Raw genomic sequence first — 18,839 nt, 5'->3', positions numbered from 1 at the left:
CCAGGGGCCCCCTCAGAGCACCAGGATAAGTTTGCTTGAGATGGGAGTGTAAATTAGTTCAACCATTGTGGAAGACAGTGTGGTGATTCCCCAAGGATCTAGAACTAGAAATACCATTTGACGCAGCAATCCCATTACTGGGCATATACCCAAAGGATTATAAATCATTCTATGATAAAGACACATGCACATGTATGTTTATTGTGGCAGTATTCACAATAGCATCACGTGTACACATATGTTTATTGTGTCACTATTCACAATAGCAAAGACTTGGAACCAACAGAAATGTCCATCAATGATAGACTGGATTAAGAAAATGTGGCAAATATACACCATGGAATACTATGCAGCCACAAAAAAGGATGAGTTCATGTCCTTTGCAGGGACATGAATGAAGCTGGAAACCATCATTCTCAGCAAACTATCAGAAGATCAGAAAACCAAACACCTCATGTTCTTACTCATAAGTGGGAGCTGAACAATGAAAACACACAGACACAGGGAGGGGAACATCACACACCAGGCCTGTAGGGGGGTGGGGGGCTAGGGGAGGGATAACATTAGGAGAAATACCTAATGTAGGTGATGGGTTGATGGGTACAGCAAACCACCATGACACGTGTATACCTATGTAACAAAACAGAACGTTCTGCACATGTAGCCCAGAACTTAAAGTATTAAAAAAAAAAGTTTGCTTGAATTCAGGGGTCACTTTGGGGAAGCTGTGACATAAGTGGTTTATCTAAGGCTTTATGTCAAATACAGGGCATGCAGTGGTATCAAAGTTAAGGCTGAGCCACACAATTTTCATGAGTACAAAGCTGGATGCCATAGCCCTGTCCTTGAGGCACGGGGCAGCTGCCAGGGCTGAAGCCATCCTGCGCTTTCCTGCCAGGGTGCCTGGGTTGACTCTGTGTCCTCTGCCTAGAATGCCCTCCTTCTTACTCTTTTCCTGCCAGAAACCTACTGCTCCTTGCCCAAGGTGTCCAGTTAAAATAGCTGCATCCCCACCTCCACTCCGTGAAGCCTCCCTGACCTCCACCTCAGGAAGACTCAGACAACAGTCTACTCAGCCCTACATCAGAACACCTAGCCTATTAAAATGAGAATTTCATACTGCCTCTCCTATTAGACTATGAGTTCCTGAGCGACAGAGACAGGACAACATTTTGTCTTTAAAGGACCAAGACCTAGCACAGTGCTGGATGCCACACCTAGCACGGTTGGTATAATACCTCTTTATAAGACACGCAATTAATACAGAAAATAGGATTAGAAGGAAATAACATTTTTAGACAGAAGGAAGGCTGAGAGGGGAGAAAGACTTCTAACTCGTGTATTTTCCTGTGCAAAAGGAAACTTTTAGCCAAGGAGAAGACACTGGTCCAATTTGAGATGTTGCTAGAATTATCCCTTCCCTCTCTTTTACTCTACATTTCAGAGAACCAGTGCCTATTTGGAAAAGTAATATGGGCACACAAGGAAGAAAGCAATGCAGTGACATATATCAACAAAGGTACTGAACGATGATAGCTATGCCAGAGAAAAGCATTACACAATGACATCAAAATAGGACACTTGAGGAATGTCTTAGAGCTAAAACAGCTGTCACCTGGTATTCTGGCATTATTGAAGAACATGAAGAGATAGTCCCTGGAAACTGGAGAGTACAGATTATTTGCAACAACAATTTTCAGAGGTCAAGAACATGTTTTCCTCATTTTTTAAAAAAGTTAACCTCTTATTACCATTTTCACTTGAGAAAATTATGATGCTCTAAAACGTCTAATACCTAAACACTGCCTATAGGTAGGCATCAAAGGAAGACAGAGGCTCCCCTCATTATACCAGTTCCTAAATAAACCTGTAAACTTGGAGACATTTGTCTATTTTGTAGATTATCCATAACTTTCAATTTTACATATAAATAATCCCACTCTTAAGGAACATTAAGAACAGGTTAATACATGAAATTCTAACTGTCAATTTTGCTGTTAGTCAAATGTCTGTTAGGACAAAAGTTTACAACCCTGGAATTGAAAAATGACTAATTGGTTTAATACGTGTGATTTTCTTATTTTTTTACCTTCTAGCTCAGTGAGATGCTGTTCTGAAGTTGCTTTCCTCTGGGGCTGCTACTCTCATCCTTTGTTCATTTGGTTAAAGAGGTCAGATGCTTCATCCATTCAAAGATGCATCAATTCTATGATGTGTTGTGTATTGACTATGTGCCAGAGGCTGCAACTGCAAAGGTGGAAGGTGCACTCTGCACCCCAAGAACTTCCCATTAGTGGGGGAGAGACAAGTATGCTTGGCAACTGCAATAACATGGGATTGAGGGTAAAGTGTGGTTAAACTCTGGGTGCCTTGGGAGCACTATGAGGGTTACATGATCCACCTGGGATACAGAGGGGACAGTGGGAAGGATGGGATTTGGGATGTGAGTCAAGAAAAAGTACGCATGCCTGGGAGAAACTGATGTCCTGTGATCTAGCTCTGCTACAAGAATTCATTTTTCCTTTATAATTCATAGAAACAAAATAAATAGACAAATTAATTTATACCTCATCATATTTTCTAGAATTAGCAATATATATCTGTCAACACCTTGCAGACATGTGCAGTAAAAATTGTTTGTAAAATCTAGCAAAAAGCACAGTATTAGGCTTTCCTGAATCATTTTAAAGTCATTAATTCACAGACTCACATAATGTTAGTACTCAAACAGGACTAAGACATCTTTTTCAGTGCAAAACCTTCACAGAGGAGGAAACTGAAGCTCAGAGAGTCAACAAAAAGCAAAACAAAAAAAACAACAACATGACCACCAAAAGATTAGGAATGTTTTTCTTGATATTTCCCTTCTTTACTTGGTTGCTTGGTCACCTGTCAGTGGGTGGGACTAAGACATCTTTAGAGAATGTGTTCTGCTTATGGACTCACAATTCTTTCAGTTATCTGTAGGACGATACCTACGAGTCAGCCCAATACATTCCCTCCTTTCCTCCCCATACAGATACCCATTTTTGGTAGATGCTGTGACAGAAAGGCCACAGGAAGGGGAAAGAGTGTCTGTCCTAGGGGTCAACTTTTGCAAGTTGACTGATGAACTAATATCAATTCCATGGACCCAAGGAAGCTTAAACTGAGATGGAATTTTAAGATAATTATATTGTAGGATCTACATAGGCTGAGACAATTATGTTAGTGCTTGAACAGAGGCCACATGGATACTCTGCAACTGGAAAATGAACTATTAAAACAACAAATGGCTAGTGTTTCATAAAGTTAATTTCAAAAGTCTATGTCACTAATACAACTGTAAGTGAAAAGCTGTCCTGTAACTCTTTCACAGCTGACTGATCAGGAGGTGAAAAGTCTAATGTAGGATCATTTAATATCTCAAAATCTCTTAAATATGCCATGTGAAAAGGTAAGAGTTTAATAAATAACTAATTTTCTGTATTAATAATACAATACTATAGCAATGCTATCTAATAGAGATATAAGCTGTGTATGTTATGTTAAATTTTCTAGAAATAGTAAAACCAATTTTTAAAAATCATAGTAAATACACAGAACGTATCACCATTTTAACCCTTTTCATGTGTGCAACTCAGTGAAATAAAGTACAACTACACTGGTATGCAACCATCACTACTATCTATTTCCAGAATTTTCCCATCATCCCCAGATGAAATTCTATACCCATTAAACAATTCTCCCCATCATTCCTTCCCACCAGCTGTTGATAACCCTATTCTACTTTCTATTTCTATGAATTTGACAATTCTGGGTACCTTATATAAGTGGAATCATAACAGTATCTGTCCTTTTGTGCCTAATTTATTTCACTTAGCATGTCTTCATGGTTCATCCATATTGTAGGATGTATCAGAATTTCAGTTTTCTTTAAGCCTGAGTAATACTCCATTGTATGTATATATGTGTGTGTATATATATATACTGCAGTTTATCTATCCATTGATGGACATTTGGGTTGTTTCCACCTTTTGGCTATTGTGATAGTAAAAAAAAAAAAAAAAAAAGTGTATCTGTTTTACCCAATTTATCCAAAGTATCATCATTTCAACATGTAATCAATACACAAATTATTACTGAGATATTTTACATTAGTTGTTTTCTAATATCTTTGAGATCTGCTGTGTATTTCATAATTACAGCATATCTCCATTTGAATTAGCCACACTTTATGCTCTTAATAACCATACGTGGTTAGTAGTTAATGTACTGGATAGCACAGTTCTATAGGAGAGTTTGCATTCAAGATTTTATAAATCATGATTCCTTCTGGATGCCATCATGATGAATAATTCCACCTTATTTTTTTCTCATATAGCCCTAGTGTTTAGAGTTAGGCCTCAGAAGTCAGACTAAACTAAATGCAGATCCCAGTCTCTTACTAATTATCTCAGTGATGTTGGAAAGATTAATCTTTCAAAACCTCAGTTCCATTTTTTGTAAAGTTGGAAAAAAAGACTATTTCTCCCATAGGGTTTCTGTCTGAATTAAAATCAAATAACATCAATAAAGTGCTCAATGTACTTAATGTAGTGTTGCCAAAGTGTGACATAATAAATAGCAACTATAATAAAAATAATCCACCAGATTATAGGTTCACAAGGGCAAGGGCTACGTCTATCTTTCACAGTGTGGCTGACACATGGCAATTATTTATTTATGTGAATAAATAATTGAACTCTTCCCTCAGTCTTTATAAACTTTTGTTTCCATGACATCTTCACACCTTCACAGAGATTGCATGATGATTTCTAATACCTACCTTGCCATGAAGATACAGATACTTTATGGTATAGAAAGAACATGAAACTCTTATTCTCATCATTTCCTTCTTTTTTATTTAAAAAATTTTGACTACTTCCTTTCCTTTTCCTTAAGAAATCAGGGATGATGGGGCCAAAAAGACTAAGGACCAAAGGGGCCCTTACCCACAGGAGCAATGAGCAAATACATAAGTATTCTGAGGATAACAGAAACCACCTTATCCTCACTGTTGGGGAAGGGAGTTACAAATATGGGAAGGGTTAAAAGCTAGATTACCTCTATGGTGTTAGATTGGAAATGCAGCTATCAGTGTGATCTCATAGTCTTTAATATAAATAGACAGAGCAACAGATATAGGCGTGCGTGTGTGTTTGTGTTTCCTAGCCTATTACCTGAAAGGGCCTGGAAGCAATGAGCTCACACAATCCCCAGATCTTGGTTTCTAAATACCATTTTCCATAATGGATGGAGGTCTTCTTGAAGATATGGCTAATTCCAGAGTTGGGCACAGAAAGTACAAGATGCTTACGGAACATTTTCTTGTTCCAGAAGGTAAGAAAGTACTCAGAAAAACATGAGGGCCACATCTGAGATCATTTGAGCATTAAAATAAATAATGATATTAGTGAGTTATAACTCATTCAATAAAACAGCAATTATGAGCTCATGTTGATATAAATAAACACAAAAATAAGTGAGGAGAAAGGAATGCTCTTCTTCACTCTAAGAAAGTTTATTTAAGAGCAATATGTTTAGCTAGTCTCCAAGTATCTCCCCACAAAATATTTATTAACTACAAAAGGAAAAACTATAATTTTACAGTGAGTAAATCTAACAGATACCACCTTAAACAAGTGGGTTTGGTTACAAGACTAACTCCATTTATGTGACTCCTGATATGATTAAGAAGAATACAGCATTGTTTCTGTAGTATTCCTGCCACAAAAATACACAATTTCAATCTCACAATGAGGCAACATCACACAAATCTAAACTGAGGAACATTCTACAAAATGTACTCTTCAAAAATGTGAAGGTCACATATAAAAAAGGAAGATTACAGAACTGTTCAAGATTGAAGGAACACAGAGACAAGGCAACTAAATGCAACACATAATCGTGGACTAAAAAACCATTTTTTTCTATGAAGGATATTATTGAGACATTTGGTGAAAAATTGAATGGGATCTATGGATTAGAAAGTAAAGTTGATTTACTGAATTTAATTGTTATACTGTGGTTATGTAGAAGAGTATACTTACATTTTTAAGATAATCACACTAAAGTATATAAATTAATTCAGAAAAAAATATACACACACCAAAATAAACTCACAGGGGTGGAAAGGAGGATGAGAGAGAGAGAGAGAGAGAAAGACAGATAGAGAGAGAGAGAGAAAGAGAAAGAGAGGGAGAATACAACCAGTGGTAAAATGTTAAACATTGGAGAAACTTAGTGAAGAGCATATGGAAATTCTTTATTATTCTTGTATTTTTTCTGTAAGTCTTGAAATTATTTTGATGTTAAAAATTAAAATTAAAGAGCATGGGCTTTGGAGTAACTCAGATTCAATTTTGAATCCTCAGTCTTATATCTATCATCTGTGAGATCCTAGGAAGTTATTAAATTATTCTGCTCTTTGGTTTTCTCATTAGATCACCAGTAGGACTAATTTAAAGGGCTGCTGTGAGGATTAAATTAGATAATGCATGACTTGAGCACTGGGCGGGTGGTAGGCATGTCTGGTAGATGATCTGATACATAATGGATGCTGAAATATGTATTTGTTGAATAAATGAACAAACTCCTCCGTTCTATCCAACCCCTCAATCTGAACAAGTGATGCTACTTCAAGAAAATTAGATGCTTCAAATTTTAGCAATCCAAAGTATGAAGGTTTTCTTAACACTTGAATAATATAAAACAAAATGTCAAATAATAATAATAAATAATAAACATACCACCATGCATTCTGATGTTGCTCTAGAGTTTCCTCAGCACTTTGCCCTCGTGTCTCCTGTGACACTAAATGGAACAGGCAGGCATTCAAGTTTGAGTCCAACACAGCGTTAATAATAGCGAATGTTTACAGTGCCTTGGGTTATGGGTGTCAAAGAAGGGGTCATGCCCTTGTTACTTAAATCACAAACAAAGCTTACATCAGTTCATGGCTGCAGGGTACAAAATGAAGTGCGATTTAATGTCCAACTGGGCATCTGTTCCTAAGGTGCTAGCACTGCTGTCTGTGGTTCACAATATATCTGGGGTAGCAATACAGCAAAGAAAGGGACCCAGGTTGTGCTGGGGAAGTTTCTACTCTCAGCCAAGATGTGCACATGAATTTAAAATTACCTAAGCGGGTGTTTCAGAGTTGCTGGCCAAAGAGTGGTGTCTTCTAATCTAGAGAGCAGCTGCTGGGCACAGGCATGCAAACACACACACACAGACACACACGCACACACACAGACATGCTCACGGAGCCTGTGCCTGCCTCTACTTGTCTGCTCTGGGCAGATGGTTCCTGGCTTTTGGGTCACCTCATCCTGCAGCCCAGTCCAGTTAGAACCTTTCTTCCACAGAGACTGGCAAGCTGTGGGGTAAGGGTTTTGGTAAGGCTGCCTGTCTTCAGAGCATGAAGGACACTGCCCGGAGAGGGAAGAGGGCAACATTTAGTGTTTGGGCCTACTTGTTGTTGGGCTCCCCACTGCCTCTCCTTTGCAGAGCTATCACTGGCCCCTGGTTGCAAACTCTCGGTGGCTTTCAAGCCTACAAAACAAAAACTGAGAGGGTGTCCAAAAAGAGAAGAAGAAAACACTGTTGTTGGTCCTGGATTCCACTGTTGGATTTTGGCGGGGATGAGAAGAAGGAATTACCAGGCGTGATCAACAAAGGTACCTGCACGGTAAGCTAAGTGTCCCCATCCTTGCTGAGAAGAGGCTTTGGGATGTTTCTGTGTTATTCACCAGCTAGGAGCAGCCAACACCACTCTCCAAAAGTAGGATCTTGTGAATATTATGCAAGGGAACGTAGTATGATTAAGAGCTCATGACAGATGATGACTTTTAGGCCAAAATGACTAAGAGTTGCTTGCAAAATAGAGGAACTATCCTGACAGTAGGTAAGTTTTACTAAAGTGATACACATGAAAGAAAACCAAAATGAAACTTTAAATTGTTATCCTGTTAAGAGTAAGATGAACAGTCAAAAATTAAAGAAAAAGTATGTTTGGATAAATGGCTTTCGTTCTTAATAGCTTGATTTTGTAAGCTGATGTGAATCATCAATATACAATGTCAAAATCATCATAATGTGTTGAAAATGGAGAATTATACTGAATAGGTTAAATTGCAGAGGAATTCTCTTTTCATGGAAAGATTAATGGAAGAAACTAACATCTTCAAATGGCAACTATATTGTATCTTTTTTCTTTTGTTTGTTTACCTTGTGTTGATGTTAAGATTTAATGAATGAGAGCCAGAGAACAGAAGCAGGTTTCTGAGATGAGGTTTTTGGCAGGTCTTGGGAGATACCTATCAAGAGCTTGTTCTGTAACACCCCACAGAAGATGACTGGATATCCATGGGCATATCACATCTGGATATAAATGGGAAATGATGCTAGGCTGCTGCCAAATGATATCACAGAAAATTCTGCTCACTGTACTCCTCAATGGGAGGATTATTCAATGTTTAGGGTGGCTGCACAGTTTGTGTGTAGGAGCTCCACTGAAGAGAGATATGTGTTCAGTTAAAATGGTTGTGACATATTCAGTTATTCTTTTTTCTTTCCATACCAATTAATGATTACATATCTTTCTTTATTCATTATCTGTTCACATCTTAGGAAGGAATAGAAGAGGTGCAACACATATACTGTTTAACTACACTACCATATTCCACGTGTGTATTAGATATGCATAAAGGAGAACATGGTGTAGTTAATACTAGAGAGAATGCATTGCAATTACAGCAATGTTCCTTTAGCTACAGTTAAACATGTTTTTCCTGTGATGACATTTTCTGATTTATCAATCTGCTATCTCCCAAAGCCAAATATTCCAAGTAAACATTTCTCTACATTTATCAGTTGACACTATTATGAAACTCTCATTATGCTTAACTAAAAATCAGCATAAATACTGTAAGAGCTGTTTGTTAATAAAAATTTCTAAAGGCAGCAATAATATTCATGGGCTCTTTCCACCTGGGTAATTAAGGTCTACTCTGATAAGAATTTTCTCAGTAATTTCCCAAAGCAATGTGGGGTTTGGGTTCTTATACTAACCAATACAAAGATACTCTGTAAAAGTTCTGCAGCAAAGAAAAGCATTCATTATTTAAAAAGTGAGTGACAATTTATTTTTAGAGTTTACCTTCTATTAAAGTTCATGTGTAATTGTCTTTTTTTGCTTAAGCTTTATTTAAGCAATAAATTAGCAATAAATTTAAGTAATAAATTTAGTCAAGACTTGGTCTTAGGTAGTGGCGCTGGCACTGGAGATGAAGATATTTTATTGTGCCATCGAAATGATGGTGCCTTTAATAGAGTGCTATTGTAGGAGACTGCCATTGCAACTTGCCGAGAGTTAGGCAGGTCCAAGAATGCAAAAAACCTAAATGTGGGCTCTATCTTCTTTTCTTCCGATTACAGTCCATATTATTCTATGTTCTAACCTAAAGCAAAATTTTCATTACCAATGTAATACCCGCTTCACCTCTCTAATATGTTACATTAAAAAACACTGAAAGAAAAAGTGCTAGTAGCTTTTATTTTCCTTAGGGTAGAACTAGTGCCTACCAGCAATACAAAATAAGTTTGTTTAGTTATATTAGGGGAACACTTTTATAGTAATAGCTTACTTTGTTTGCTCATTTGTTCATTCATTCATTAACTATTTTAGAATGCCTACTCTGTGCCAGGCCCCGTGCTGGTTACTGGGATTATAACAGTGAATGAGGCAAACATGGTCTCCAGATACCCTGAGTGTAGGAATCTGCACAGAGAGTCTGATTACTTGTGATTTGAATCTGTGTATTATGCACGTTGTTCAACATAGATATGGAGACAATTTTAGATACCATCTCAGCATCAAATAATTGAATTAGAAAACACATTTTAGTGGAAACACTTGAGCCTTCTTTGAGGGATGTTGACATTTTGGTGCAAGCTATAGATGTTAGACAAAAACCTTACATACTAATACCATCTGCTTCTTCAGAATTGGGTCAGACAGGAAGTCTAAGACAGAAGAAAATTTGTATTATAGCCTCTTAGAAGTCTAGGGTTCAAATCTGACAGTAGTTCAAGATTTTCTGTTTAATCTGATGGTCAATCACTGGAGCCTAAATTGAAAGAGCAGCCCTATTGTGCTTCTCATCTTGGTTGAGGAGACTTTTCATAATGGCATTAACAATGTCATTTATACCTACAAGGTGTTTTATATTGTGTATAAAACTCACATATCGATTACTCACTTGACCCTATGTAGTAGGAAAGGCAGGTATTACCATTCCCTGTTCAGCAGATAGATAAACTAAGTTTTAGATATTTAAGGGACTAGCCCAGCTAATGTTTTCTCTAATGCACAGCCTCATGGAGTAATCTCTTAAATAAAGGACTAGAAAAATTCTGCGTTTTCAACATGGGTACTCATAGCCCTGACCTATTGTTTGAAAGTGGTATTAGCAAACAGGAAACCATGCAGATAGAGGAAAGTTTCACGCCTCCCCCTGCCACCCTCTTTCTGCCTCCATTGCCCCTCTAGGTCCTTACCCTAGAGTTCTTCCTTCTGGCCCTTGAAAAATCAGTTTAGTTGCTAAAAGAGATATAAGCTACTGCCTTTTTCTTCTTCTCTTTGGGTGGAATGATGAAGTAGAACATGGCGAACTGGGCTGTAAAGCTCTGAATTGACTCCTATTATTGTAATGAAATAAAAAATTATTCTGAGTGATAAGATTTCAAAAAGTTTGTGACTGTTTAGGACAGGAACAGTATAGTATATTAGTATATCCACCTACATGCAAAATGCAAATGGAATTTTACACTGCTGGTTAGTGCCACCAGCCTAGCAACATAAAACATTGTCACATCAGATCAGACAATTGTCTACCCAGTCCAGATCCTGCTTCTGGTGCAAGCATAAGTAGGCTGTTGTGAAGAAGCAGTTTATCATGGGTAAGAGGAAAAATTCACAAGAAAAAATACTCTATATGGAAAAACGGTAAGCACAAGTAATGGAGAGCTATACAGAGCTGAGCAGAGCAGTGAATGCAGAAGGTTTTTCTGATGGATTTTGAGAGTTAAGCCACATAGCTAGTACTGTCTATTATTAGCTATGACCAAGCAAATACACAACTTTATTTCTTTTTTTACATTCTTCCTGGAATTTCCTGTACATGTATTTAAAGTTTGTTGTAATTCCTTGGAGGCTTTTAGCTACTTTTTTCTCTACTTGTGGCTTGAAATGGATGACATGTATTTTCATGATGGATCCAGGGACAATCACTTGACTAGGAAATTGGAATGCAGGGGAGGATAGCAAACGGGATAAAGCTGCTTCTGTGCTTCTCCTCAGAGTTGTTGCTCCTGGCCCTGAAACAAAAAAATACAGAGGCAGCTGCTTCTGAGCCATGATATTAAACTGACAGGTTGTGACTAGGGACACCAGCTCCTTGTTTCAGCTGCTCCTAACATCTCTAAATGAAGCTATTTTAAGAACCTTTGCATTTGATCAGGGAGCATGTGGGGTTAACCTTATGTTTTCCACTCCAGTTTTAGATTCTAAGCAGGTGCAGTTAGTAGTTCTAATTTTTAAAACTTATTATTTCATTTCCTTCCAATCAATGTAAAAATATTATACTCCCAAAGCTACCAGGGGTGTATTAGTGACTTGATTTATCTTCGGGCTGGTTCTATTTCAGATGACATCTCTTAATCTTTCTTCTTCGAACAAGAAAAAAAATGGTTGCCAACAGTTTGAAGGGTGGGTATGGGTAGAGAAGTTACTAAGGATTCTTTGGTTGGTGGGGTGGTGCTGGGGGGGTCATAAAAGAAACATTCACAGATGCAGATTGCAGTGCCTATCTCTTCCCTCAATGATTCCTGAGTTTGATGCTTTTTAATCTACTTTAGCAGCTAACTTATATATCATTAACCTTAGAACGTTAGGTAACAATATTTACAGTGGCTTCATTCATAATTGCCAAAACCTGGAAACAACCCCTTCAATTGGTGAATGAATAATCAAACTATAGTATATTAATACTATGATTACTCAGCAATACCAATGAAACACACAACAATATGGATGAACCTCAATTGCATTATGCTAATTGAAAGAACCCAGACTCAAAAAGCTGCATCCTGAATGAGTTCATTTATACAACATTGTGGAAAAAAACCCCCAAAAACTATAGGGACAGAAAACACATCAGTGGTTGCCAACAGCTGACGCTGAGGGGAGGAACTGACTACAAAAGGGTGAGCAGGAACACCTCGGTTGATGGAACTGCTTTATGTCTTGACTATAATGGTGGTTACATGATTGCATAAGCTTGTCAAAATCTGCAGAACTGTACATTACATAAGAGGTAATTTTACTATATGTAAAGCATACCTTATTGTGTGGCTCTATATTGAGAGAATCCCACTTCAAACTTCAACCAGCGTATTCTGCTTTGGTGTTGCATGGAATTCTTGCAGATTTTCATTGAAAAAATTTTTTTTAGGATATTAAAACACACAAAAGAAAAAGAACCCTTAAAAAATGATTAATAGAGTCCAACCACCTTGATTTACAGCAGAAGAATCAAGGCCTGAGAAAGTTGGTGGCAGAGAAATATGCTTTTTTTTTTTAAGAGACAGTTAAAAACGATCATCCTGTAGAACCCAGAAAACTCAACTCTGTTCTTATATAATACTGACTGTCAAACTGCATTGAAAAAGCCATGGGACCAAAAACTACGCAATAAACTCCAAGTACCTGCCTTCCAAATGTCATGTTGCGAAACTGGCCAGAAGCTGCTGGCTTCTGACAGATATACAGTTACAAGGGAATATGATCTGATTTTAGTATTCAGATAGACATTATAGCAAGCCTACTGTTCGTCAAAAACAACAGCCACCACAACCACACGCTGTGCTGAGCATGAGGTGTATCACAAAAGAAGACCCAAGCCATGTTTGGAAGGGGCATACATTTGTTCATTTGCTTACTTAGTTATCTAACAAACAAACAAGTGCCAGACACCGTCTTGGGTCCTGTAATCCAATGTTGATCTTGGAATTGTAACACAGTAGCATCTAGATACAGAGCAATGTCCAACCACTAGAATACAGTGAGGACTGTTTGAATTGAATACATGAACATCAAACAAAATCAGAGTCAAAACCAGAATGTACCACAACGCATTTAATGCCTAAGGGCATAGATTTTCCCAGATGGCATCACTGGCTTCTAATTCCATTTCAGTGTGTTCCTCAACAAGTTACCCTCTAAAGCCTCATGTTTCCTCAGCCATAAAATGCAGATAAGAATTGTACCTGCCTTGGTAAGTAATAAGCACAGTTAGTGGCACATAAGTGCTCAATAATGAGAGGCTGTTATTATCATTATCACTAATATAGAAAACTCCCACTATGGTGCTATACATTGGGTCTATAAAAAATAATCAGTCTTGACAATGTGGTCAGTTCCTTCTGAAAGGCTGATAAATGCTACAAGATCTTGTTAGATTGCACACAGACACAAAACTTTGGATTCCCTGGACCGAATTAAGAAGCCATAGGCTAGAAACGTCATCTAGAAATAAAAGGAACTGGTATTTGAATCATGTATTTTCTTTGGGCCCCTAAGTTAAGAACCAGTGCTCCAGAGTACACATCCATGGACAGGTATGAATTTAAAATGCCTCATTTCATGGTTTTGGCATTAAGAAAAATCCCAGAAAATTGATTATTAAATGTAAACCAGAAATTTTCTTGACCGATGTTAGAAAGGTAGAAACATCCTTTTCCCTTCCCTGAGATTCTCTGGCCCTAAGCAAGTAACTTTTTTTTTTTTTTTTTTTTTAATTCTCTTGCTCTCTTCTACCATAAAATATAAATCATGTAATGAAGATTCCATAATCAAAAAAGTGTTAATTTATGGCCTCACAGTCCAGAGGATTCTAAGGAGACAATGAAATTCCTAAACGTGCAAAATTATTCCATAATGGGAAATGACTCTTCCTGTCTAGCAGTAATTATTTATGTAATACTACCTTGGGAGAATGTTAACAGTAGAGCATTAAATTACTCCTTTTAAAACAAGGAATTTCCAACAGGGTTTTATTTGTTCTTTCCTAATTTAAAAAGACAGCATTTATACTCACAAGACTGCAAGTTTTACTAGCCTATCGTTAAGTGGTTAGGTTAGTTTCAGAAAGACTGTACTGAAGCATTAAATACCTGCCAAATGAGCGGAAGGAAAGCTCCAATTCAAATCATGGCACACCTGTGGATTCACCACTCTCAAAGTAAACAGAGTGTTCAGAAATTCTACCAACAAAGTGTCAGAAGAGGCTATAATGCTTACTGAAGGGAGAAAAACTTTAGTTTACTTAAAACCCACATGCACTTCGTCATTTTCCCAGATGGCGTCAAAAAACTGCAATCATGACCTAAATAACCTAGCTTTTTCAGCATAGAATTCTATTATTATATTCCCATCTACATCTGGACGGTTCATCTTTAAAAGGCAATTTCAGTTGAAAAGAGAACTCAAAAGGTCCAGCTAGGTCTAGTGGAATTAATCTGTATGTAAAACAAGGATTTTTTTTAACTGTATGGAAGAATATAAAGATTTTCACCTGTACCTGCAGCACTAAGCATTTTGAACTGGTAGCTACAAATTTATATCCCTTGGCTGTGTAACAAAATCCACAAGTATTTATTCTTTAAAAGAGAGTTAGATCAGATACACATTGGTGGCAAAATGCCAGTCACCACTGTAATGGGGCTCCCTTCATCTACTGACCAGAAAACATTTTTCTCAGTTTCCCTTAGCATACTTCTGTTATCTTATTAACTTTCTGCATATTTTTAAAAAGCAGCAATATAACCTCTGGCATCTTAAATTTTCCAGACATATGAAAACATACTACAGGGATCAGGGCATTAGGTTAGGAGTAGTACAACCACCAGTCAGACACCATTTGAGTGAATCAGATGGGGTATAACTCATCTAAAGCATTCAAAAGGAAGCTTATATTTATAGCAGGAAGGTGAGCAACATGCTTTAGGCCAGGTGAGCATGCATATGCTTCTGGATCCTACAGCCCTTACCAGGGAAACACAGTTAGAGAAAATGATACCCATACATGAAGGCAGATCTTTTTCAACCAAGAAATCATTCTCCAGTTCTCAACTTTTCTTTGGGTAAAGAGTAAAACTGGAGTTTCTTGGTGCAGTTTTCAGATGGGTGGCTCCAGATCATCTGCCACCATTACCCTCATTTCTGCTGGAGTCCTTCTTGCCCCTGAGGCCGTAATATATCTTGCATAATCCTGAGATCAATAAATCTGGCTAGATGGGAGGGTCCTTGGAACAGATCCAGATTAGGTTACATGTAGAATCAGTCATGCCTAGGCTGGCCTGGAAGAGGACTGAGCTTTCAGTCTGACATTATCATCTGCAAGTGTAAATCCCTGGAGAGTATTCCACAGCTGGAAGCTTGCACCTCTGCTTATAATGGTATCCTGGCTGTACTGACTTGTTGCTGCATCCTTTTGATAAGTCAGCCTCTTCTGATTTACTATGTGGTATCTGTATCTGATTGTTCCATCAATCCTAGTCTACCATTGACAGTAATTTCATATTTTCTCCATATGCTATACACAGCACATATGGATATTTTATTTAATTGAAGCCCCTAGGAGGTATAATCTGACTGTCTTGACTTCTAGACTCCCAGGCACAACTTTCTGTCCACACCATCTGATGGTGAGAAGCTACATGAATTGAATGACTTCCAAGATGATGTTTGTAAGTTTGAAGTGAGAAAAGAAAGCTCATTGATTAAAAAAAAGTTTTTGTTTGATAAATGGAGAACTTACAAGCTCCTTTCAAAAAACTACTTGCATCCCAGGAGGTTAAAAGCCTGAGTATGAGGTATGCTATGTGGAGAAGGAAGAGTGACAACAGTAATAAGCATGGGCTTCTGAAAAGGAAACTGATCTTCTGAAATGTCTCCTGGGATTGCATCAGCTCGATCTAGCAGTTGTTTTTCATTTCTACTTTCCAGACTACCTTTGTGTAAGAATTAATGACCTTCCCTCAGCCTGTTAACTCAGACTGTCATTCATCTCTGGGAAATACCTTGTCAATTCTGCTTAAAGGGTATATGAGAAGTGCTATGTTTTTGGTTAATCTTACAGCCCTTTAACCACCCTGTTCAATGATTACTGAACCTTCCTGGAAGTCCCTTTTGCCCCAGAATTAGTTAACATTTTAATAGCAGTCTTACTTGTAAGCTATGAAATTGTTAGATACGAATTGTAGTCAATTCAAAAGAAATGCCTTCCAGGGAGCTAAACTGAGTTGTGAGAAATATGTGTCTAAAAAGATATTACTAGTCCAAATTCCTATTGCTCATGTCTTTCCTGAGTACTTACAAACTAAATATTGCCACTCCCAAATCAGTATTAATGGTCAGCTTCAATTATATGTTATTTCAACTTTAAGCTCTGGTAGGAGAATACATTATCTACTAAATCAGCCTTGTCAACAGGCCAGAAAAATCTTTACAGGCATAAATGTTTGTATGCTGTTAGAGGAAAGTATATGAGACTTAAACAATGCTTACTTGTGAACACCCTTTCCAAGACTAGGCTAAGAGAACAATAGCTACACCTAAGTATAGTAAAAGAAACAATCTGTAAATGAAGATTCTTATATACATAAATCATGTCATGAGCAGAAAGTTAAATAAAGGCAGATACTTTTACAGAAACATTAGAGTTAACGCATAGGTGAGGTTTTGGCTGTTACAGAGAGAAGCTATAGAGATAGAAAAACATGGAAGTGAAGAAACAAGGATGGCAATAGCTATATATTGAGCTAGCTAAGCTGTAAATGGCGATTCTCAGCCAGTTTTGGGGGTAAGGGAAAATAAGAGGGGTGACTCTTTTCATCCCTGTTTTTTCTGAGTGTCTCTTGATGAAAGTTTTTCTTGATGAAAGCTAACAAGCTGAGAACATCAGTGCAAATCACCAAAGCAATGGGGTCAAATTCACTGCTACTACTCCTGCAAAACAGGAAAAGGCCCTCAAGCTTAACTTTTAGATTCCTTGGCATGCAAAGCAGGCCTTGGTCAGCCGATCTGTACTGGGTTCTTCTCTGCCTTGGTCACTGTCCTCTGGGTCTTGGGAACACAGGCCTATGTTCCAAGGCATTGTTCTTTAAATAAAGTTGTGAACTGCTAATAGTTTTATTTAAAAGTTTATAAAACGGTAACCACATTGCTACATCTTTCTGGAGTATCTCAAACAAAGTGTGGTTCACATTTCTTGTGTAAAAAAAAAGTGTAGCTCAGAGTTATTGAATAAACAAAGACAACTGATGTAGTTAACGGGCTTTGTGTGACCACAGCTATGTCATCTTGGTCTTGATTCCAGCTTCGGGCAGAGGTCAGGGTGAGCCATTCCAGCAAAGGGGCCTCCTACCAGTCAGTCCATCTAGATGCTTTGCCTGAGCAAGATTCTTTGCAGTCCCTACCCTGTAACTCGGCATGACTGGCAATGGGGGTGGGGGTAAGAGAGGGCCACTCTCATTGTAACCTGTGCTCTCCAATCCAAACACACACAGAGAGCAGTTGGTTTCATTTCAGAGAAATGAAAAGTCACCTCTCCTCAGTGGATGGCTAGAAGCCCCAATTTGGTGACACGGCCTCTGGGCTTTTAAGCAAATAAGGTAAGAGGACGCTTCTACTAACTGAAAACCTCTGAGTTAATGCGCCTGATTAAACAAGCTGTCAGGAACCTTGGCAGACACGTCCTCATGATTCTTATTAATAAGGTTGATATTTACATAAATATCGGCTGTTCATTGATAATGCTGCCAACACACAGGGCATAGACTCTTTTCTTTAGGATAACACAGACAGATCTATCTTAATGCAACAATTTGTTATTTGAACAAACATGTTTATTGCAAGGCCAGTGAAGTGAAACCCAAAGGTTTTCTTGTTTGAATTTCCCAGGGGGCAGTTTGTAATAGTTGCTGGAAGGGACCATTCCATGGCTTCTAGTAAGTGCAACGCTGGCAACCAATATTCTCTCCTCCATCTCAACTTTGGCCCTTAACTGCCCACACCTCCTTTTTGCTCAACATGAAGAATGGTTGTTGTTACCTGCCCAATCCATGCTTCCAACTTGCCTAGAAAAAACCTGATTCAAGTTTTGAGGAACAAACTCCTAAAGACTCTAGATCTTCAGTCACACAAAGGAGCTCACACCTGGAGTAGATTTTGCAAATATTAAAACAGTTATCTCATCACTGGTTTGCTTTCATGCCAGTACTTGTGTGGCAGCCCCCATTGGGGCCATAATAACCTTCAGAATGGAGCAGATTTGCCCAACCTCCTGCTGTGCTCAAGACTTTGGGTTCTGCATGTGTGTTTCTGGCTGACTCTTGCTGTCCCATAGCTCTTGCTGCCACTGTGAGCTGCTGCCTTTTCCATGGTCTGAGTGGGCTTCTTTCAAAAAGCTGCTTGGTCTGCTTATGTGGGGAGACTTCAAATCACCAGTTTCCTATTAAAGACTCCTGGCCTACAATCACAGGGTGCACAGGAATATACAGAAGTCAGGGAAGGTATTTCACAAAGACTATAACTGTGTACCCACAGTCAGTCTGCTTCATTTTTACAGCACTTAGCCTCCCAAGCCTCAATCTCACACTTTTTTCCTCCACTGGCACCTGTAGTGCCATGAGCAGAGGTCATTACATTGCTTTTTCCTTTCAACTGCTCTTGCCAATCTGCTATGCCCTGGCAG

At 38.2% G+C, this 18,839-nt stretch overlaps 2 protein-coding genes across 6 annotated transcripts in view; one reads left to right on the top strand and one right to left on the bottom strand.

The window, feature by feature from the left end:
• The window catches only part of CMSS1 (cms1 ribosomal small subunit homolog), a 370,501-nt gene that overhangs the window by 62,459 nt on the left and 289,203 nt on the right, over positions 1 to 18,839 (bottom strand). Inside the window, exon 1 of one of the 5 annotated variants that reach the window (XM_054482992.2) lies at positions 6,771 to 6,836. The exons of the other annotated variants lie outside the window; for them this stretch is intronic. Within the exon in view, the coding sequence (XP_054338967.1) occupies positions 6,771 to 6,780 (10 nt within the window). The 5' untranslated portion in view covers positions 6,781 to 6,836. Of the gene's footprint in view, positions 1 to 6,770; positions 6,837 to 18,839 lie in introns of those variants that run through there. 5 annotated transcript variants of the gene reach the window in all.
• Positions 7,268 to 18,839, top strand: part of LOC129033868 (filamin A-interacting protein 1-like) — a 219,553-nt gene continuing 207,981 nt past the window's right edge. Inside the window, exon 1 of the mRNA XM_063661511.1 lies at positions 7,268 to 7,711. The gene's annotated coding sequence lies outside the window, so the exon portion shown is untranslated. The remainder of the gene's footprint in view (positions 7,712 to 18,839) is intronic.

The sequence above is a fragment of the Pongo pygmaeus genome, chromosome 2, assembly GCF_028885625.2.
Source record: "Pongo pygmaeus isolate AG05252 chromosome 2, NHGRI_mPonPyg2-v2.0_pri, whole genome shotgun sequence".
NCBI lineage: Eukaryota > Metazoa > Chordata > Mammalia > Primates > Hominidae > Pongo > Pongo pygmaeus.
This window is presented reverse-complemented; position numbering and strand designations above follow the sequence as displayed.